The sequence below is a fragment of the Cydia pomonella genome, chromosome 11 (assembly GCF_033807575.1).
Source record: "Cydia pomonella isolate Wapato2018A chromosome 11, ilCydPomo1, whole genome shotgun sequence".
Lineage (NCBI taxonomy): Eukaryota > Metazoa > Arthropoda > Insecta > Lepidoptera > Tortricidae > Cydia > Cydia pomonella.
The window spans coordinates 3224980-3249271 of NC_084713.1; the positions used below are offsets into that span (position 1 = coordinate 3224980).

The window sequence follows — 24292 nt, forward strand, 5'->3', positions numbered from 1 at the left end:
AAATGTCTATGGCTTTAGTGATGAGCCTGTTAAAAATACATTATAATATAGTCTGTCAACCCATTTCCGTCAGTAGACAAAAGCGCCAAATTTAAAAAATGAGGATAAATGAGGAATAATTCAATCATTAATATTATTAATGATTGAATTCGTTGCTTCTGCCTTCTGCTTAGCAATCAAAAATCTAAAATCACATGCCATTTGTTGTAAGGTCTGTAGAAGCCTTAATTTTATCGATAATATTTTACCGATTCTTCGCACTCTAGCATTCGGTTGTCGGTTGTCGCCGTTGTTTGACTTTGACAGTTGGTGATTCGGTTCGTTTGGTTTGGGCCCGGCCGAGTTGAGCTGCTTGTAAAGTTAGGCGCTTAATATTTATTTAACTTTAATCTGTATAAGGATTTATTAAATTTGAAATATTAATAACTGGTAAGTCTCATATTATAATTTTATTTCATTTCTTACGTGTTTTATTGTTTGCAGTTAGCTAAGCTTACATAATCATAATTGTTTTGAGCCTTATTTGAAACAGGTCTTCTGTTTTTTGCATATGCTTAACAATATTCAAGGTCTTTGCGTTTAAAATTACATCACTGGTTTTGCGAAAAGTCGTACTACAATACTCGTATAGTTTAGACAATAATCACTATTAACGATCTTGACAATTTTACAGTACGGTAATAAATGGTAGGTGCAATGTGCATACGATATACTTTCATTTCTAAATGTTTGTCAGTATAATAATAACAGCTTCGAATTTTAACGTGCTACAAATTATTGCGCCAAAAAAATCATGAGAGAGAAGAGTCCTAGAATGTACGGGAAACCATACATTCCACGCCTCTTCTCTTTCCGCAGTGTCTATTAAAAAACTAAATTAAACTTTGTACGCAATTCTACTTGCACACGCGGGTTTTTTTAATTAGTCAACTTTTTATTTCTAGAAAATGGCTTCTGAAAAGAGGATAGATATCACTAAGCCACTCTGGGATCAGAGCACCTTTGTGGGCAGATTCAAGCATTTTGCCTTCATCTCCAATCCTCTATTGTCTTTGGTGCCGGAGTCAGAACTGCATGAAGCTAAGGAGTTGTATTTTAAGTACAAGTAAGTGAAGTTTTTGTTGCTAAGTTATGTATTGTTCAAATAAAGCTGCAGTAGTCTTTTTATTGCATAAAACCAAGTATACAAGATCCAGAAATACCTATGTATATTTATAACACATACCAAGATAAAATAATACTATGACGAGACGTAATGTCTTTACGGAATCTCTTCCAAAAATAAAAGATAAATGGTCACTTTTGTTCACTTAATTGAAAAACCCTACGATTGTGATGAAATTGAAATCTGTCATGTGTTAGCTATTAACAATAACAATTTTGTTACTATATAAGGTTCACATAAGAATTTCTCCACTTTTATTAAACAAAAAAACATAGGCTAATATTGTCAGCAATATATCTGTTACCTTAACTGATATCTAAAATTCATTCAAGACATTAATTATTCCCTAAATCATCTACAACTCATTAAATTCAAATCAAGTCAGTTCTTTTCATAACTATTTACTATAACAAAGAAAGTTATTTGGTAATTAATCAAATGGTGGATAAATGGCTCCCATTGCAGAGAAGGTAAAGAACCCGCCAACACTCCCATGGACAAAGTGGTCCGAGCCAAACAACTGTATGAATCAGCGTTCCACCCGGACAGTGGAGAACTCCAGAATGTGTTTGGCCGCATGTCCTTCCAGATGCCCGGAGGCTGTCTCGTCACCGGAGCTATGCTGCAGTGGTACAGGTAATGCTTTACTTATGTACTAACAACAATATAAAGGCCTAGTAACTTCATCTCAAATATGATATTGAAGCATTCCACAGGCTGTCCGGTACGGACGCATTTTATTTCCTGTGTTGTGACTTTTTTTCGGCGTTTAAAGCACGCGATTATATTTCTGTGTGTATTTTTAACTATTAGTCACAGAAAAGGAAACTCTTGAACCTGCATATCTTCAGAAAATTCGCATATTATTATTATTAAAGCTTATTTATTCAGTGTTTTATGTAATTTTACATTTCAAATGTGTTGTTAGTTTGTTAGTGATTTAATAAACAAAATCTAAATATTTATTTTGACGACCGGTTTGGCCTAGTGGGTAGTGACCCTGCCTACGAAGGTGATGGTCCCGGGTTCAAATCCTGGTAAGGGCATTTGTTCGTGTGATGAGCATGGATATTTGTTCCTGGGTCATGGGTGTTTTCTATGTATTTAAGTATTTATAAATATTATTATATTATATATATTGTTGTCTAAGTACCCTCAACACAAGCCTTATTGAGCTTACTGTGGGACTTAGTCAATTTGTGTCATAATGTCCAATAATATTTATTTATTTATTTATGTATATATTAGTTAGTTAGCTACTTTTATTTTTTTATTACACTGATCCCGTTGAGGTAAAAGCCACCTAATGGCTATTTTTAAATGCAATTTTCATATTTTTAGCTTTCATGCATAATTAATTACAATTTTTTTAAGTGCATTTTAAACTCATTAAAAACTCAGTTTTCTGAAACTACTGCACCTAAACAATTGGCAATAATTCACATGTTTTTGGTAGGATATATTCCTATCTACGCACAAAGAAGCTTATACCGGGGCTTGAGTTTTCTTCATCTTCTTCAGTCGGTACCTTAATGCTGAGGATCGTGATCGTGATCATCATGTCCTTCTGTTGAAGACCAGATTCCTCCATAGGCTTCTATTCCTCGCCAAGACTATGGCCTTGTGCAGTTTTAATTGCATAGGAAGCATAAGACAAGCGGTTTGTTCCATTCACGGCATCTTTCAATGATCTGGCGCACGTTAAATATCTGCTCGCGTGTCCCCCGCCCAGGCACGAAGCCAGCCTGCTCAGCAGGTATTTGTCGGTCCAAGAACTTCGCTAATCGCGAGTTTATAATGTGCAAAAACACAGTTTTCTTCATACAAAACAACAAAATAACGGTCCTGTAACTGACAACGTCACAGGCAAGTGTCTTTTGCCTTTATAATATTAGTATGGATGTTTGGACTGAAAAATTAAACAAAATGTGATATAATGAGGAATATTATTCATAAAGTAGGGCAGTATGACTCAAACTTCTTTGTTTCTCTGTTTTATATTTATAATAATTTACATACAATAGCCAGTTTTTTTTGTGTGAATATATAAATTCCATTTTCACAAACTTATTAATGAAAGTTTTAGTAGGTATGTAAGTAATTAGAACATTAGATGTTATTATTATTATTATAGCCTTTTCTTCCATGTCCTTTCTTTTCGTTTATGTTATTCATTTTTGAAAAGTAGTTTTATTTGTTCATATGGAGCCCTCTCTGGGTGAAGGCCTCCTCCAGCTTTTTCCAACTCTATCTTTTCCTGTCTCCATCCAGTGCTTACCGTACCGGAACATTAGATGTAAAAACTTATAACCTTATCTTATTAGCTATGTTTATTGGGCATTATAGCTTGTTAAAACAATTATCTTGAGATATCAATATCAACATCGATTAAATTGTCTATTGATTCGTACCTATATTTATGCCATATAAGTATTATTGGATCATGTTATTCAAAATGTGTTTTAATTCAAGGGCAGATAATTTATAATCGTGAATAACATAGTTGACGAAACAATATCAAGTGAATGTAAACAGTGCCTACCGCGAACCACGTTCGACGTGTTGCCTCTCTGTCGCACTTGTAAATTCGTACATAAGTGTGAAAGGGAGGCAACACGTCGAACGTGAATCGCGGTATCCCCTCAGATATTAATGAATTTAAAATTAGAACATATGAAGATAACAAACTGATCCATAAAATTCCATGTGTCGATATAAGGACGTTTTTATCTTATTTATCAATAGAGGTCATGCTGTATGCTGTTATGTAGTTATATACTTGGTGCAAAGTACAATCCGAGCAAGAGCGGCGCCCAACTGGGGAAGTACCTCCACCTTACAGAAAACCGCAGCCAAATAACACTAGACCCTACTCATAGTGTTGTGTTCCTGCCGGTGAATAAGGTTGCCAGAGCTCAACGAGAGGGGGGATGCTAGGGTTAGGGCTGAAAATATCGATACGAAAAAAGTGCCAAATATATGTAAACACTACCTAAATATATGGGCAATAAAGTCGTGTATACATATTTCTGGCACTTTTTTCGTACCGATATTTTCAGACGTGACCGTACAGAAGCCTTCATGCCATTAAATTAATTATGTATGCGTTTTGTGCGCTTAGGTTTGCTATTGTTCAGTTAGAATGATATAAAATACACCGTGTTTTTTTTTTCTGTTAATTTCAAGGGTGCATTCCAGAGCTTAAGAGGAATTCCTAGTGGTGATTTTTCCATACAAACGCTCTCGACTATTTCCTCCCTGGATTTTGAACCTAGAGCAATGATTTTTTCAAATAAGATCAATATCATCAATATCTGTGCCGCTATGTTTTGCTTTTTTGGATTATTTTATTTTGAAGAAACTTACAGCGCCTCAAAAATCGCAAAAACGGCTCAATTGAATTGGCTGTAAAAAAAGGCACAGTATACAAATATGACAATAAATATCCAAAAAATCAAAACATAGCGGCATAGATTATTTCTTCCTCTTGCAATTTCCAAAATTTCATAATGATTGGTTGCGTTTTGGAGGAGGAAACAGTCGAGAGCGAAACCTCGATTTTTGAGTTTTTTGCGAGTGAATTTTAGTCCGAGCTGCAGTTGTCCTTATCGCACGAATTGGAGGCGGAGACAGTTTATAAATATACGTACACAGAAGGATTAGTGATGGGCATAACATCCTTATTAGGGATTGCAGAACCGGTACTGTTTTAAAGAACCGGGATTTTCGGTACTGGTGGAAATAGGAACAGGGATTTCCCGGTACTTTCGGAACTGGTCTAATTATTTCATTATTTTAAATAGAACGACAGCATTTTGCGAATTTAATAATCAATTAATCACAATTTCTTTTACTACGTATGATCACAATAAACAAGGCAATTTTTTTTAGAAATACTTATAGTATTTTACATTGCTCACACTTGTGCGTCACAAGTAAAAGATAACTACTTTGATGTTTGCCACTAGATAGCAAAAATGAAATTACATTAACGAGGGGATTTATATATAATATAAGTATCGCAGTCGTATTGTATAATCCACCGTATTACAATACGGCTAGCCGATATCAAAATAAGGGCCATTTTGAAATGCGGCGGTTCAACGATTAAGGTAGGTATGTTGGGTAAATACCGGATGCGGGTGAAGAACGTAGGACATTCATGTCTCCCTAATTTGGCTTTATTTTTTTAATGTTGGCAACATTGTGTAAGATGCCATTTCATTACGCCTCGACTGCCAGTGTCCCCGCGTCGCTCAGGGCGTCGGGCTTGTGCTATGCGCAATCACAGGGAGCAAGATATTTTCGCAATTTTTTTCTTCTATCCGATCTTCGCCCTGTAATTTATTTTGCGTATTGTGACGAAACTGTTTTTGTTTTAATGTATAATTTCTTTTTCGATATTTTTTATATAACTATCCAATCAAAACAGACCTAGGACTGCTGCAGACCGATATCCGATCTTGACCCTTCCAGGTAAAGATCCGAGAGAAACAACCCGATCTTTACCTATTTAAAAAACAGCAGTGATTGTCAAACTTTAAATTTTCTTCAATTTACCTACTGACCTACTTAATTATCACATTTATTGTTTTCTTGATCACACTTTCGTACCATTATTTTTATCCAGTACCACTACCAACGCGACGGTAAATCAAAAGGAAGAGATTTTGGGAGTCTAGTTTGTATGTATGTATATTGTATGTGTATGTACACCTACTTACGGACAATGTCATTTTTTTAATTTCCGCAACTCAAAGGTAGCCTGGAAGAGATCGCTTTTTAGCGATAAGACCGCATGTTGTTTACCTGTGCTTATGTTTCTGTTTTCTTTTGTATTGTTTTCTTTTATTGAGGTGTGCAATAAAGAGTATTTATATTGTATAGAGATGATGATACATGTTGAATTTTATAACAAAATCGAGTAAAATAGATAGCAAATGAGCAATTTTTTGCAATAAAGTACCTACACATACAGATGCATATGTAGATGTGCACGCATACATACATAGCTAGTTTCGGATACAAAATAGAGATAGGGCTTCGAAATTAGTTTCCTTAAAATGCTTCAAGAGGGCTCCCTTTTCCTATATATTTACATTACTCTTTACATACGATCCTTACATTTTATTAAAAAAAAGATTGTATATCAACTATATACAGGGTGATTCATGAGACGTGAGCTGGACTAAGCCTACACAATCAGTAAATGTTAATGAATCGTTCACCATCATATTTAAGTAAAACAATCACGCTTTTTATCTGTTATTTAACTTTTTCTGAAGGACAAATTTGATTATCTACAATCATGGACACCCTACAACACTTAATTAACAAAGATTAAACCTCTTTAACCGTTATGACAGCACTTTGATTATGAAGAAAATAAAATGTCACACTTGAGTGAGATACGATTTTATAAAAGTAACCACACTCCGATGACATTCAATTTGTCACTTATTATGGATAAAACAAAGAGGGTGACCATAAATATCGTTAATAAAATAAAACTCTTTTTTTTGAACAGTAAAAATTAAATTAACGTTAATCACACAAATACTGGTACGAAACAGTTGCTGATAATTTACCGAATATGCAGGCTTGATCCTGCTCACGTCTCCTGAATCATCCTGTATATATAATTTCAAAATTATACCAATAAAATCGCAATTTTACTTATTTTCCATACTTCAAGATGGGCTCTCAGTGACTTTGACCTTTTTAAAGAACTACTTAGTCTTTTTGATTTCTAAGTTTGATTCTTATTTTTTTGGCGACCTTCATTAAAAATGACTGAGCACGATTATTTTTTATTTCGATTTTTGTCCCTCCTACTTAAGCACGTAATATCTTCCAGTACATTCCTTTCAATAAACAATACATTTACACTTTCACTAAACCTGTACAGTTCACGAGATCTTAAATTGTCAAAACTTCGAAACCTATCTATTATTTTAGTCGTTTTTCTTATTTTATTACTTCGGGTAAACCTTACAATAAGAGGTTTCTTAGCACATTGCTTACATATAAAATTGCCTTATATTAGGTATCAAAGTTTGAGAGCCACAATTTCACCAGTTTTTGTATCAGGGTTAAGATCGGATTCAAAAATACGAATTAAAAACTTTCGATGACAACTTTTAAGTTTGTAATTATTGGTAGCTGCAATTTATATACATTCGAGAAGGGTAGAAACCGGACCTATTTTTTTGTGATATCTTATTCTCTTTCCATTAGAAGCAACTTTTTTTCACCATCCTATGTTCTCCCTTGATGGCAAAACACTCGTTACCCTAAAAAAAGTATGTCTCATCTTTACACTTCGAAACCTATCTTCGTCAAAACTTCGAAACCTATCTATTATTTTAGTCGTTTTTCTTATTTTATTACTTCGGGTAAACCTTACAATAAGAGGTTTCTTAGCACATTGCTTACATATCAAATTGCCTTATATTAGGTATCAAAGTTTGAGAGCCACAATTTTACCAGTTTTTGTATCAGGGTTAAGATCGGATTCAAAAATACGAATTAAAAACTTTCGATGACAACTTTTAAGTTTGTAATTATTGGTAGCTGCAATTTATATACATTCGAGAAGGGTAGAAACCGGACCTATTTTTTTGTGATATCTTATTCTCTTTCCATTAGAAGCAACTTTTTTTCACCATCCTATGTTCTCCCTTGATGGCAAAACACTCGTTACCCCAAAAAAAAGTATGTCTCATCTTTACACAGGTACAAAACTGAAACCGTTCTATATTGAAGATTACCAAAATTCAGGCCGAATCTACGGTTATTATTTAACGATTTGCTCCGTACTTCAAGAATCTATCATGTGCTGAGATCTTGAAAAAACGTTTTTTCACGAGTTCTCTCAATTGGTCCCAAAATTGTCCGGCATTACCCCAACATACTTTACTCAGATTGTCATTGCGATATGTTCTTCAATAAGGCGACCCAAGTTTAGCCCCATCGTACTACAAGTAAAATAGATTGTAGTTTAACCATATACATATTTATACCTACTTACAAAATTTCACAACACACCATGATCACACCCAACTTACTGTCACGGATAGGTACAGTCAAGTGTAAAAATATGGGTGTACACATCTTACTCAAAAATATGTCTCATAGCATCTTATACCAGTGTAATAAGAGCGTAGTACCATATTTATGAGAAGATTCTTTCGATACATATTTTTGCACTTGACTGTACGACGACGACCGAAGCAGGGACATCATTCTTTTTTGCAGTTTTTACCTATATGGTAATTAATAGATACAGTATAATATAAAAATGAAAAACAATATTATGTGATCAAAATATGAGATCTGTGATATGAGACCAAAAACAACTTGCTTCGGGCAGCGCAGGATGAATTCCGTCCGGCTCGCGGGCGACGTCGACATGTCGACGCAACGGCGCGCAATGAGTGAGCGCTCACGTCTCGCGTCTGTGTGTGCGCACTCACACTTAGATAGCTCCCGCTTCCGCCCACCGCAGCGCGACAGAAACATAGCTTCAAAAATTCGAGATTTGAAAAGTTGCTCAGCTAGGAATTGCTCTTAAATTAAGTTACTTTTTCAAAGACACCGGCATTCTAATTTACTCCATTTCGGAGATAATCAATGATTTATTTTTATCTTATCCCTTACGACGCGCGACGTATACCTACACTTGCCTTAGGGCCTGTTTACATATTGATTAGTGTTTAGTACGAGAGTTTAGTACATTTGCTACGAAACATAAGTACTATCCCGGACGATCGATTTTCGAAATGACATTGATATGTCATGTCACAGTTTTCAATTGTTTTGTTGAATTAAATTTAATGCCCGTGTTACAACAACGCTATATGCAACATTAAATTACTTTTTACAAATTTTTTTTTAAATTAACTATGCCATTTAGATTCCTTAAACGTACTCACCCATACCCCGGAGGTAACGGAGTTTAATAAAAATACGATAAATTAAAAGTGTCTTAACAATATTATCCCGTTCAGCCCCATAGTCAAAGAATAGCGGTGACGATTTCTATCCTACCATAATGCCTTAATAATAAGTTCAATTTAATGTAATATAATATATTTATTTAATGTAATTTATATGGTCAATTTGGGAGAATCAACTTTTTAGCGTCACTCGTTGCCATGGTTACGATTAGTTGTCCAGGGGACAAAAGTTCATTGAAATACTGATTTTATGGTACTTAAATGTATCAAACTTGCGTTTTTGTGGTCGTTATAACCAATGTTCATAATGGGCCCCCTACTAAGCATGTTAATAGAACGGCATACAACGTCTCTTCAAACAAACTGTGCCACTGTTGTCCCTTGGACAACGGGACAGGATAACAAAACAAAAAAAGTTGATTCACCCATTTATTAATTGTAATGGTTGTAATTTAATAATAATTTTAAATTTTTTAATTTTTAAAATTTTTATTATTGTAATTTAGTTATAAGCTGTATAGGTATATGGATTCCTTATTGTCCGAAATAAATGAATTTTAAGAATAGCGGTGACGATTTCTATCCTACCATAAAGCCTTAATAATAAGTTCAATTTAATGTAATATAATATATTTATTTAATGTAATTTATATGGTCAATTTATTAATTGTAATGGTTGTAATTTAATAATAATTTTAAATTTTTTAATTTTTAAAATTTTTATTATTGTAATTTAGTTATAAGCTGTATAGGTAAGTATATGGATTCCTTATTGTCCGAAATAAATGAATTTTATTTTATTTTATTTATTTTATTTATAATGTCTATTTTTTTTAATTTATTTATCATAAAGGTACATAACATTGTGACACCTCTTTATTCCTTGCCAAACTGCGGTCGCAGTTTGTTGGCGAGATAGCGCTCATTTATACATTTTAATATCTACCATATGCTATGCACTTAATACTAAGCTTAGGTACTAATAATAATAATAATAACATTACATTAAAGTGTCAAAAGGGCCTCTACGTTAGCTTCGGCTCCGCGCACGCCTCCCAAAGGTCCGGAACACCATTGTTCCGTGATGGGAAATACATAATAATAATAATAAAGACGTTTATTCAATAAGTTTAAACATAGGTACATAATAAAAGTACACAATAATGCTTACAAACTAATTGAAAGGGAAAGTGGCTCAGCTAATGTCTGCGCCAAAAGGCCTCGGGGCACAGCGGCCGTAAAGACTTCCAGCAACGGACGCTGTTATTCTGCCACCGCCGACACAAACGACAAGACGTATAACATTGTGTATTGTATCTACACAATGTTATACGTCTCCGGAAATGTGAAAAGACACAGGTGCCAACAATTTGCAAGTACAAACAATTTGTAGATGTTTTCTAATACATGAAAGTTTACACATGCACACTAACATGACCATGCACTTTGGTCAGCAGGTGTCAACCAGCTTTGTTGTTTCTGTAAACATAGCTTTCACGTGTAAACAATGTATGGCCATGGTCAGTCTGGAGTTCTGTGCCTCAGAATAATAACAGCAGAATTCTTAACTGGTTAACGGGGGGCGTTATGCCTTTACAAATACAAATACAAATACAAATAATTTTATTGAAAACAGTATAAGTACAGTGTTAGCACTTAAAGACTAAGGATTAAGGATAAGGAAAAGTTTACAAATGCCTGAACTAGGAGTTCCTGTGTTTCAGGCAGAATAGGACCATATTAATTAATTTGTAATTATTCACTTAATTATAATAATTATAAATAGTACACAATAAAAATCTGGTAGGGTGATAACCTTAACAAAATAACTTATTTAAGTATTCTATATCAAAGTACAGTAAGAAATCATTTTACGACTATTAGTAAGTTCTCTGTATCATCGTATGTCATTTTTTGAAGGGCGCGTCGTAGAATATTCTTACAACCAACATAGCTAAGTGGGTATAAGTCTAATTTTGAATTTAACCTGTTGTACAAATAAGGGCCCAAAAAGACAAAAAATCTAGAAGAAAATACGTGTTTTCTTTGTACGCTTTGTATACATATAATATCTTTGCGCCTTTTGTTAGTATATGCAGTGTTGAAAGGAATTTTGGTGTGCTGCTTAAGTGTTGTGCTTAATATAAATAGTTGACGAACAGTTAGTACTTCACATGCTTTATAAAGGAGTTCAGTGGGGTATAAGAATGGGCGGTAAGTAGCTACCTTTAGTACAGCTCTCTGGGCTCTTTCTAGGTTTATTAGTGTTGTTTTAGCTGTACCACCCCAGGTGCAATACGTTTAACGAGTGAACGATGGTAAACATATACAGTATGTATCTGAAACCCGTTGTCGTTTAGGTTAAACTGAGCAACTTTTACTAGGGCACCAACACCGAAATCGCGAAACAAAAATTGACTCTCCTATAGGAAATTATAACATCAGACCAGCAAAATGTATGAAACAACCAATTTTTTTTACTGAGCAAAGTTTACTATGGGACAAACCCCGAAATCGATAAACAACAATTGATTCTCCCATAAGACATTTCAACATCAGTCCAGCGAAATGTATGATACAGCCAAATAATTTTTCGAGATTTCATGGTTGGTCCCATAGTAAAAGTTTCTCAGTATGACCTAAATATTAACGGGTTTAAGTAATTGCTATACGTTCGGAAACATCCCTAAATAGTAGGACGAAGTGTATAGTTATCAGATTGGTTGCCTGTACCTACTATGTCACAGTTACGATATGGGATCCGCCTTGAAAAATAACTAGATTTTCAATCAAAAGCAATAAGTTACAGCTTAGTTAGTGCTTCTGGACATTTTCCGCAAATCGACAACCATTGTGCCTATTTTGCGTGAAACGAGGTAGCGCTACTCTAACCACCCCAGCTCCTCCACGAAGCCTAGCAAAGTTTTCAGGTTGCTAATCGCCTCTCCTAGTGTGCACGGAGTCCCTAGGTATTTGTTCCTGTATACTTCTACCTGTTTGCAGTCTAGGAGAATATGTTTTTACCCATATTGTGTAGGTGTTTGTTAAGTGTGTTATGTCCTGTAATTAATCCTACTATTTTACGTAGTTGATGTCTAGGTGTTTTCAGTAGTATTTTGGTGAGTTTGTGGTTCAGTTCCGGTAGAAAATCCTTGGTCTGCCTGCATGTGTCCATTTCCTTCCAGTATTTATTGTGCAGTTGTCTGTGATGTAGGTCTAGCTGGTTGTGTATATAGGATATTGCTAGGGGTATGATGGGCTCGGGTCCATGTGCCGGCGTTTCTGAGCCTTTCCTGGCCAGTTCGTCCGCTGCATCGTTTCCTCTTGATCCACTATGCCCCTTTATCCATTGAATTGTTACTTTGTTGCCTTCTTTGCTCACTTCCGTGAGGCTTCGATGACATTCGAGTACGAGTTACAGCTTATTTTAAATTCTAATCTCTTCATTCTAAGTCTTTTGACGACTTTAGTTATTAAATAAATTAAACACAGTTTAGCTATTTAAACAACATATGACGACATTCCGAACAACTATTCTAATTAAATAGGTAAAGTCGACATCAATTTTGCGTCTTATTTCGTTGGAATAAGAAGATAGGTACATGTATTTTTGACGTTGACTAAAAAAGTAAAAACAGCCCAGAAATCATTACCTAGCAACTGCCTTGTATAAATTTTGCATGTCAGTTGATTAAAATAAGTTTGGCATCTGTACTACAAACGTTTGCCAGGTGTTTCCTTACGTATTTAGAAGGTATCATAGTAGGTATTTTTAAAAGGTACGTAGGCAAAATGCCGGGACATCGCTAAGAAGATGGTAATGACACAGTTTTAAATCGTTCGTCACGAAACTAATTATTTCAAGGATATGCGGTACACGAATTAAATCGCGAGTTGTCTTTAAATATACCTAGTTGTTACGGAAAAAAAACCAACATTTACTTTACCGTACGAATTAACAGAGATGCATTTGTCTCCTTAGTAAGTTTAATTACCTATTTACTAATGAATATATAACAAACGGTCTGCAATCATAAATGTACGTAAAGTTCCCTAAAGGTGTCAACGCCTATGATGTTTATTAGTTCACTAAAATGTGCTTGCAAATAATAAAAAGCTTCACAGACCTCTATGGAATATCTGTACTTATTTATTATACGTGGTGCATACCTATACACCACGCTATATATATGCTATTATTATACGTCCTAAATATAGTTTGTGCGGATAATACATTAAGTTTCATATTATTCTTCTCTTTCCGCACAGACTACAGATATGAATATTTCTAGAATTCTGAAAAAAAAACTAGAAATGGTTACTGTTATGTAAATAGAGAATTTCGTTACAGTTACAAAATATTTTTTTCTCAAACATCCAATGAAATATTGATGTTATGTTCCTTATAACAGGCTGCGAAGTATGACGTTTCAGGTGCGGCTAGGACAAGAGGTCGTTTTTAATGAAATTTCATACAAAACCGGCAAATTCCTCTATTTTTTCTTTTTGTGTTTTATTATTATTTCAGGGTTTCCTAAAGGGGAACGAAAATTGGATTATTTTTGCGCTACGATGCGTGGTTTAGGAGATACAGCCCTATAAAGATTTCTGCATGACTGAAAAAAAATATCTAGGCTGTATCTCCTAAACCGTGCGTCGTAGCGCAAAAATAATCAAATTTTTGTTCCCCTTTAGGAAACCTTTAAAGTAATAATAAAAAAAAACACAAAAAAGCAAAAAAGAAAAGAAAAAATGTTTGAGAAAAGCACCGCGGGAAATATGGGGTTGCCCGCCTCAGACCTATCCGTCTTCGTCTATATGTCTTCGGCCGGCAACCCCTTTCGTCTCGGCCTCTGTAGTAATGTACTATTTTTAATTGTGTTTCTAAGTGTACTTCTCTTTTCAGAACAGGCACAGCCATAGTATTCTGGCAGTGGGTGAACCAGTCGTTCAACGCCCTAGTCAACTACACTAATCGCAACGCCAACTCGCCGCTCACGACTACGCAAATGGGCGTCGCGTATGTCTCGGCCACGTCTGCTGCTATGGCTACCGCGCTAACCTTTAAATTTGTGGTGCAGAAGCGCGCTAAGAACCCTATCTTGGTGGTAAGATGATCATTACCGTCGTCATATCTTTACCATTTCCGTTATCACTATTATAGTCAACTTTAAAGGTTGTAGCAAAAATAGTGGGAATCTGTTAAGGGTATATTCGATATCGTGTTCTGATTAGGAAAAATTAGAAGAAAAGTTTTGCTGACGCGAAAAACAATTTTTTTTTCTAAGGGGCTCATCGTCCAAGTTGGCCAACCCACCATACAAAACCCTAAATTTTATCACGTCAAAAAAATCTTCTATTTTTCTTAATCAGATACCGAATATGCCCTTAAACGGATCTCCACTATTTTTGTTACACATTGTATGTACCGCAAGACGGAAGACGCAGTCTTCTTATATAGGCGTCGCCATGGCTCACGTTAAATATTATAAAAAATTAAATAACTTCAATTATAATACCAAATACCAATTATAATAGTGACTATACGTACTGTAATGTAAACTCGCCTTTAACAACGACGCAACTGGGCGTCGCCTATGTCTCGGCCACTTCGGCAGCTACCGTGCTGACGTTTAATTAAATTTGTGGTGCTGAAGCGCACAGTCATTACCGTCTCACTATCCTATTTACATTTATTCTTACTATTTATCATTACCATCATCAGAATGGTTAATGACAATTTGTCATTATTATTGTCAACATGATATAAATTAAACTATGGGTGAGTAAATCAACTTTTTCTTGTCACTCGTTGCCATGATTACGGTCCCCTGGGCCACTTAAAATCACAGCTTTCTATTATTTAAAACAAACAAATAAACAGACATGCATTTTATGCTAGTAATAAGCTTTCTTCTTTCCATAATAGGCCAGCTACAAAGCATGTTTTGGTTCCTCTATACGATGGGCCATCATACTGGCCCACTAAGATGGGCCAACGTGTAGAGACAATAGTGGTGTCGGATGGCTAATGACGCGGCGGAATGGCCACGGTGTCGGTTTTTCGTCCGCACATCAAAGTGGGCCAGCGATGGCCCGTACGCATTACACGTACCCCATTCCATAGTGCGTGCTCTCAACCAAGCCATTTCGCTGGTCCAGCGCTGGGCCATCGTGTAGGGAAGCCATTAGTAGAACGAGGTTCAACATTTCTAAAAATCTGTAATACTTTTGTCACCTGGCTAACGGGATAGAATAATAACAAATAGTTGATCCACCCAGGTATTCACACCCGTTCGGCGTTCTCGTTATAGTACGACTTTCTATATCACCGAGTGTTTATTTCCAGAGGTTCGTGCCTTTTGTAGCTGTGGCCGCCGCCAACTGGGTGAACATTCCCTTGATGCGACAGAACGAGATTATAAAAGGTGCGATGATTAATCATTTTCATTCATTTCATCGTAAAACTTATCTTAAAATGTATGTCACTTTCCCAATTTTTCATTTTTGTGACACACACTTTTATAACTGTACTTTTTCTACTGTACTTCTCTTTTGCGTGACAAATACAACCTTTATTAACCAAAAAAAATAGCATACCATCAGATCCACAGCGCAGGCTTCGTCACATTACATCCAGCTCAAAAGCCATCCCAGCTCATTGGTGATATAAAATCATATAGATTTAATTGAAATAATTTAATTGAAATTGAAATAATTTTATAATTTAATTGAAATAATTTATTAATGCATGTGGAGAATGGGTTACATATATTAGCTAAAATTGCTACTCTAGTAGTCTCACCAAACTCTACCTTTTCAGGCGTACATTTCAGGACGACACACACACACACACATTATATAATATCGATTTGAAATAATTAAACTTAATTCTATAACTAACATAAATAAAATAAATTAAATTAGTATTTAAGAGCATGTAAGATGTATCTGTTGGTAATCCTAAATAAAGAAAAAAAAAATAAAGCTTATGCTATATGACAATATTATGTCTCAGGTCTTGAAGTGTCGGACGAGAATGGGAAGATCATCGGCAAGTCACAACTAGCTCCAGCCAAGGGAATTTCACAAGTGGTTACTTCTAGGTGAGTAATTAACGATGAATAGGTATCTATATTACGATGAATAGGTACCTGTATTTTTGGCTAAAGATTGTGCCTCTGCCTTAAAAGCTCCTTTCTTGCACTTGTACAACCTTTCGTTAAATCAGTCCATCTATCCAAATTATTGGAAAACTACAAGAGTTACGCCAGTTCCTAAGGGAGGACCGGACACTGAAGTTACCTCTTATAGACCTATAGCAGTTCTACCAGTGTTCGGGAAAGTCTTCGAAACGATACTTAATCGCCACATAAGTCGTCAGGTGACTGATCGTCTGCACCCTAGCCAGCACGGCTTCCGTAAGTCCCGGTCTACAACAACTAATCTCGTGGCTCTCGCTGACTATGTCTATAAAGAGATGGATGAGGGACGCCAGGTTGATGCTGCGTACTTCGATTTCAGGAAGGCCTTCGACCTGGTCGACAACGACATTCTGTTGGGGAAACTAGCGCTAACTGGGTTTACGCCAAAACTTTTTAATTTTTTCGCTAGTTACATGTCCAACCGGCAACAGTATGTCAGGGTGAGCGGTTTTGAATCAAGCGATTACTACACCCGGTCTGGAATAAGTCAGGGCAGTAGTCTAGGGCCTACGCTGTTTCTCCTTATGATTAATGATTTGCCTGATGTAACTCGCAGCGCTAAATGCCTTCTATTTGCTGATGACCTTAAGCTGTTCCTAGGTATCAGTAGTATGGCTGACAGTACGAGATTGCAGGCTGATATTGATGCTGCAGCTGAGTGGAGTGTGTTAAATCGGCTACCTTTTAATGTGAACAAGTGTAAGGTGATAACTTTCTCACGCAAACGTTCGCCACTCCTAACTCAATATAGTTTAGCCGATGCCACCTTGGAAAGAGTTAGTGAAAACCGCGACTTGGGCTTAGTTCTTGTTGATAGATTTGACTTTCACACACATTTCATTAATATTAGTAAGCAGGCGAGTAAAACATTAGGGTTTGTTATGCGGATATATATGTAAACAGTTTCATGTTGGAGTGGCTAAAGTTTTATATAACGCATATGTGCGCAGTAAATTAGAGTATGGTGCCATTGTTTGGGATCCTTATGAGGACAAGTACTCTCTAATGTTGGAGAGAATACAGCGCAAATTTGCTCGTTGGTTATATAAAAAAGCCTATGGGTACTATCCGTATCTCTATCCCTCCATCTTTGTCTCGGGGATGGTCGGGCTGGAGACACTTGAACTAAGGAGGAAGTTCTTACTCCTAGTTCACTATCTCTCGATCGTTCACCATCGAGTCGACAGTCCCGAGGTGTTGGAGAAGATGGGATTGATAGTTCCTAAGAGGATACCCCAGGATGTGGACGGGGCAGTAACACCACGCCGCCGGCCATGCCTGTTGCAGCGGCCTTCTGCTCGCACATGCTACGCGAGGCACGCTCCTACCTCACGCGCTCTATCGAGCCTGCATTCAATGCTCGCTCAGTACGCAGATGCCGACATGTTTGCCAATAGTTTAGCGTACCTATGTAATATTGCTAGACACTTTTTGAATTTGAATTATTGTAATTAATTGGCTGAATTTGTAAATTTGATCTTCCTTGACATTTTATATATGCTAAAAAAACATACAAACAGATAACATGTCAAGAAAAATAAAATTTGCGATTTTTATAAACATCTTATTACATGTTTGATGTCTAGTTATTACTAGAATAAAGGGATGCTCTAAGTTCTCATAGGAAACGTGAATGTTTATCCCCACATGAAATATGTTAGAAATAAAGCATAGCATTAGACAAAAACTTAATTTTCACCATTCTCTCCTACTGCGTAAAGTGTGTGGTAAGAAAAATTACTGGGGAAACTTTTACCCCGGCCACAACAAATTGTTCCTCTTAACTCACCGTAGGCATGTCATGCGTATCAACAGATTTACGCTTTTATTCATTTTTGACGACCGGTCTGGCCTAGTGGGTAATGACCCTGCCTTTGAAGCTGATGGTCCCAGGTTCAAATCCTGGTAAGGACATTTATTTGTGTGATGAGCATGAATATTTGTTCCTGAGTCATAGGTGTTTTCTATGTATTTATCTATTTATATGTTATATATATCGTTGTCTGAGTACCCACAACACAAGCCTTATTGAGCTTACTATGGGACTTAGTCAATTTGTGTAATAATGTCCTATAATATTTATTATTATTATTATTCATCTAACTTAGCAGTCCTCTAAACTGAAATAGATTCATACATTCAAGAAAAAAATGGACAAGTGCAAGTCAGACTCGCCCACCGAGGGTTCCGTACTTTTTAGTATTTGTTGTTATAGCGGCAACAGAAATACATCATCTATGAAAATTTCTGTCTAGCTCTCACGGTTCATGGGATACAGCCTAGTGACATACGGACAGACAGACAGGACGGACGGACAGCGGAGTCTTAGTAATAGGATCCCGTTTTACCCTTTGGGTACAGAATCCTAAAAATGACGAGACCCTCCAATGGTGAAGGCCGGATACGTATTTCAGTTTATAATTATTTAGTAATGTGACTACTTAAAACACAAATCAAAAATATTTGTTAAAAAATAATTTCATAAAAAAAAGTTCTCAAAGTTAGCAGTCCTCTATTAAGTTAAGTTCTCAAAGTTAGTCTTATTCTAATGGGTTACACTCATCTGGTAGAATATTATTAGTCATAAAAAATACACTTCGCATAACACGTATCGCAGAAAAACTTTCAATCGAATGATATTTTCGATTAAATATATATTCTTTCTCTAATAGGCATTTGAAAGAATTTTCTAAGTGAGTTAGGTTAGGGTTTTCTGCCATAAATGCCATAATATTATGGGAAAAGAAATTCTGCGAAGTAATATTATTCAAAGAACAGTATGCCAAACGATATTTCTACCAAGTAACAATACAAAATACCAAATTTTAATAAACAACTTTCTGCAACACATTAGTAAACATATTCTAACAAACAGATATCGTGTTATGAATAACGCCAACTTAAAAATATCTTTCCGTTTTCCAGGATCGTAATGTGCGCCCCCGGCATGTTGCTGCTGCCGGTCATAATGGAGAGGATCGAGCACAAGCCGTGGATGCAGCGCATCCGCTGGGCACACGTGGGCATACAGACCGCCTTCGTGGGCATGTTGTAAGTATTCATAATGGAGAGGATCGAGCACAAGCCGTGGATGCAGCGCATCCGCTGGGCACACGTGGGCATACAGACCGCCATCGTGGGCATGTTGTAAGTATTCATAATGGAGAGGATCGAGCACAAGCCGTGGATGCAGCGCATCCGCTGGGCACACGTGGGCATACAGACCGCCTTCGTGGGCATGTTGTAAGTATTCATAATGGAGAGGATCGAGCACAAGCCGTGGATGCAGCGCATCCGCTGGGCACACGTGGGCATACAGACCGCCATCGTGGGCATGTTGTAAGTATTCATAATGGAGAGGATCGAGCACAAGCCGTGGATGCAGCGCATCCGCTGGGCACACGTGGGCATACAGACCGCCATCGTGGGCATGTTGTAAGTATTCATAATGGAGAGGATCGAGCACAAGCCGTGGATGCAGCGCATCCGCTGGGCACACGTGGGCATACAGACCGCCTTCGTGGGCATGTTGTAAGTATTCATAATGGAGAGGATCGAGCACAAGCCGTGGATGCAGCGCATCCGCTGGGCACACGTGGGCATAAAGACCGCCATCGTGGGCATGTTGTAAGTATTCATAATGGAGAGGATCGAGCACAAGCCGTGGATGCAGCGCATCCGCTGGGCACACGTGGGCATACAGACCGCCTTCGTGGGCATGTTGTAAGTATTCATAATGGAGAGGATCGAGCACAAGCCGTGGATGCAGCGCATCCGCTGGGCACACGTGGGCATACAGACCGCCTTCGTGGGCATGTTGTAAGTATTCATAATGGAGAGGATCGAGCACAAGCCGTGGATGCAGCGCATCCGCTGGGCACACGTGGGCATACAGACCGCCATCGTGGGCATGTTGTAAGTATTCATAATGGAGAGGATCGAGCACAAGCCGTGGATGCAGCGCATCCGCTGGGCACACGTGGGCATACAGACCGCCATCGTGGGCATGTTGTAAGTGTTCATTTTTTAAAAGGAAAAATTAGTGGTAATTTTTCCATATAAACGTTATCGACATTTTCCTCCCTGGGTTTTGGCCTTTGATGAATATTTTTTTATATGACTTTAATATTATAAGTGTTTGTGTCGGTACGCTTAACTTTTTTTGATATTTTTGTTTAAGAACTTGTTTATAAGAACTTAAAAAAGCGCTAAAAACGACACAGATAATTTCTTTCTCATTCCGTACCCAATTGGAAGTTTTGGAGAAGGGAAATGTCGAGAACGAAACTTCGATTTCGATATGACATTTATTTCGTTTATAGTTTATATAGTAGTGTGTCAACTTGTAAAAAACACAAATTAAAATATATTCATAGAAAGTAATTTAATTTGTTCTTAGAAATAACATATCTACCATGAAGATATTATCTCTATACAGTAAGATTTACGAATAGTGATTTAACTCCGTAAATGATATCCCAGATCCTACATGTTTTTTTTTTACTTATCACTTTTTTTCAGCTTGACATTCATGGTGCCGACCGCCTGTGCTCTCTTCCCACAAAGATGGTGAGTAAATAAATTATCCTTGTTTTTATGAACTTTTGCGGAAAGTAGGAAATTCGCAACGAGTGGCGGTAAATATAGATATAGCCGGTCAAACAACTTCGTCAGTAGAAAAAGGCGCGAAATTAAAAATTTCTATGGAAGGATAAACCTTTGCGCCTACATTTTTGAAATTTGCCGCTCTGTTCTACTGACGGAAATGGCTTGACAGACTATAAATTTGATATTTAAAAAAAAAAAATTAAATGTATTTTTTTGTTTCAGTAAAATCTCAACGGACACGATCAAACGCTTCGAGCCCGAGCACTACGAGGAAATCCTGAAGAACACCGACGGCAAACCTCCTCAATACGTATACTTCAACAAGGGTCTGTAAACTGTAGCTGTAAGTAGTTGTTATGTTAAATACTATTGAAATCTTGTCTATGGCCACATAAATATTTGAGAGGTAAAAAACGGATAAAGATCTGGATCCCCTCGCATGTTCACAATTGAATTGGAATTTCTATAGATATGTTGGTTTGTACTTGACAGATGATGTATTTTATCGTCTCAAGAAAATATATATATATTTTTTTTAAATATAAGATTTGCTTAAGATTTCTGATCATGCACCCAATTAAATGTTAGTAAAAGTAAAATAAATCAGATGTACGAGGAAACCTTGGATAGTTTTTCGACTTATTTATCAGAAAAATATATTTAGAATTATTCCATAGAGATTCAGGCTATGAAAATTTAGCTAGTCTGTGGTGCGCCTTAATCAATTCTTAAAATTATGAATGAGTCCATAGACAAGCATATAAAATTAGGTCTCAGTGTTGTTATGGGTGACCAGTGTTGCCATATCAAGTTGTCGTAATTAGATAGATGAGTAAGCAGAAATGTAGATTTTAAGAAAATAAATTAGCGTATCTGACTTACTTGCGCTTATTTTAAATTGGTGATAATTTTTTTTATTATATTTTATAAATCGAATAAATTCGGCAATTTTTCAATTGTTTTACAAAAATAAGAATTATTTGTATGACAAGAGTCAAAAAAGTCGTAAAAATCTATACTTAATAATTCAATTTTGAAAATTGTTTACGTTAATTTGTTGTTAAAAATTATATTACGTAAGGTTAGAATTTACTGTCTTTATATTGTGTCTCAGAAATTTTATTTTTTATAGTTTTATTTAATAATTAAGTGTACTTTTTAAGCGTTATTGGAAACCAGTATTGTTTTTTTTATTAAAAGGTAAAAATAACTTGTAAACCTTCCAAAAATTATGTCTTTAATCTTTATCACATTTTTACTTGTTATTATTTTAACACGTTTATTTGCTTCGAGCAACACCGGCTTCCGACACGTCGGAAAGGAGGCCCGAGCGATATCTTACCGTACAAATCGCTCTGCCATTTTTTGCGGGGGGAAACGTGCACACACTCGCACTTCTCACAAATACATAAAAAATTACACATGTCAAAGACAAATCATGCACACCTCGATCTGTTTGTGTACGGACGAGTCACAACTCGCACCGCGCTATGCCCAGTTGGGCATGTGCTCCGGCAGAGGGGAATAGTGCGATGCCGACTCCCTTCCCGGTGTTGCTCGAAGTGGGCGTTGTAAGATTGTTTTTGAATTTCGTTTTAGGAATGTTTATTTTTGCGCTTTATTTTTTCTCTATATTGAAAACAATACATTCCGATTGGTATTATTGAATAATATATAGTCTGTGCTTTTATATGCATTTGCTGTTATTTTAGGCCTGAGGTACACTTGTAAGTTTTACTTACGTAAGTAGGGACACAGCTATACTACAGAGTGAGAGATGAATATTACTATCTCATTCTAACAAATAGCTTTGTCCTTACTTACGTAAGTAAAACTTACAAGTGTATCTCAAGCCTTAGACGCACTAAAGAATTACGAGTGTTATTAAATCTATGCTACTAATTTAGTACTATACATCTAAAGTCGAAAACAGTCCGACGTGCAAGAGTAGAAAATGTTTTCTCGCAGAATAGGCACAATGGATGTCGAGTTGCAGAAAAGGCCCTTAGAAACTAACTAACTAAGAGTAGAAAATGATTTAGGGCGCCACTAAGACTAATTAGGCAACATTATGTATAAATGTACACAATGGTTACACACAGCCGTACATAATCAAAGTTAATGAACACACAATCATAGGTTTTATCAAAAAATGGACGACTTTTATTTTTCCATATAAAATAATTCAGCAAGCAATGTATGTGTACTTTGTTTTAACTTAAAACGTCGTCAAAAATTCATACTGTTTATCTCATTCTGCCGCATATAATAATTGCTTCGGATTTGACATGTAAACAAGATGGCGCTGTACGGTCAAGGAATTTAATTTCCTACCCATTTCGTACCTTGTCACAATGACAAACAACATGAAACTCGCTAGAGACCTCATACTATAGGGACCGTGCGCGTTGGAGGGTCTGCCATCTTGTGGCCTGAATCGGAACCAAAAACGTGTACATTTACACGTCAAATGTTTTCTTGTGCACAGTAGGTTCTGCCATCTTGTGGGCTACATCGGAACAATAAACATCACATTTACGCCTCGCGCCAAAAATCTGACGGCTCCTGTGCTGCCTCCTACAGTTCATGCACGCTCCCTATTGTCACTGTGACAAGGTACGAAATGGGTAGGAAATTAAATTCTTTGACTGTACATCTTTATACATTTTGCTTTAAGTCTAATTGTCTAAAGTTGATGTTTGACAATTCAATGACCGAAAAACTTATGTCGCAGTACAGCGCCGTCTGTTTTGGATGTCAAGCTAAGGGGCACGTTTTTTTCTTAGACTACCTCTCTTTTTGATCCTAATCAAGAACTAAAACTATCAGAATTGTGATTTATTGATACGCTCAGTTTAGTAATTATTTCTAGTCTTTTTCAGTGCTCAAAAGCAAGTGTAGTTTCTTAAAATTGTGCCATTAACATTTGTACAGTTTATTTTCAAAATCAGACGTAAATAATGTTTTCTGTTATATCAGCTTTTTGCTTTTTTGTTAGAATGGCAAGCAAGGCTAAGACAATAAAATACCTATAGAGAATTACTTGTGTTTTTTTTAATGTCCCCATATATAATTATTGACAAATTTAACTAACAATTCGTTAACCTTATTTCAATGAGATAAGGTATATTTAAGGTCCGTTGAACGTGTTTCTTTGTGTACATCATATGCTCCAAATAGGGAATATTACGCACAACTCTGCACAGGGGGCGCCACTAGCACAAGTAAACAAACAGCCTTGATGCAACAATGCCATATTTATTCGTAACAAATAATCTATGAAATCTTGCCAAAATAGTACATTACGATACAAGTGCGAAAAATAGGAAATTCGAAACGAGTGGCGATAAATTAAA

General features: G+C 36.4%; 1 protein-coding gene across 1 annotated transcript; it reads left to right on the top strand.

Moving 5' to 3' along the window:
- Window positions 1-269: 269 nt before the first annotated feature.
- On the top strand, window positions 270-23975 carry LOC133522645 (sideroflexin-2). The gene is made up of 9 exons (XM_061858028.1): window positions 270-429; window positions 945-1105; window positions 1631-1801; window positions 14030-14231; window positions 15473-15551; window positions 16142-16229; window positions 19254-19379; window positions 20850-20897; window positions 21159-23975. Exons 2-9 carry the CDS (start codon window positions 948-950, stop codon window positions 21268-21270), a joined length of 984 nt encoding a protein of 327 aa, XP_061714012.1. The 5' UTR covers window positions 270-429; window positions 945-947; the 3' UTR covers window positions 21271-23975.
- The last annotated feature ends 317 nt before the right edge of the window (window positions 23976-24292 follow it).

Coding starts and splice junctions, on each gene's coding strand:
- LOC133522645 (XM_061858028.1), top strand. CDS start 948: ATGGCTTCTGAAAAGAGGATAGATATCACTAAGCCACTCTGGGATCAG. Junction 1,802..14,029: donor GCTATGCTGCAGTGGTACAG/GTAATGCTTTAC, acceptor TTCTCTTTTCAG/AACAGGCACAGCCATAGTAT. Junction 16,230..19,253: donor TCACAAGTGGTTACTTCTAG/GTGAGTAATTAA, acceptor TCCGTTTTCCAG/GATCGTAATGTGCGCCCCCG.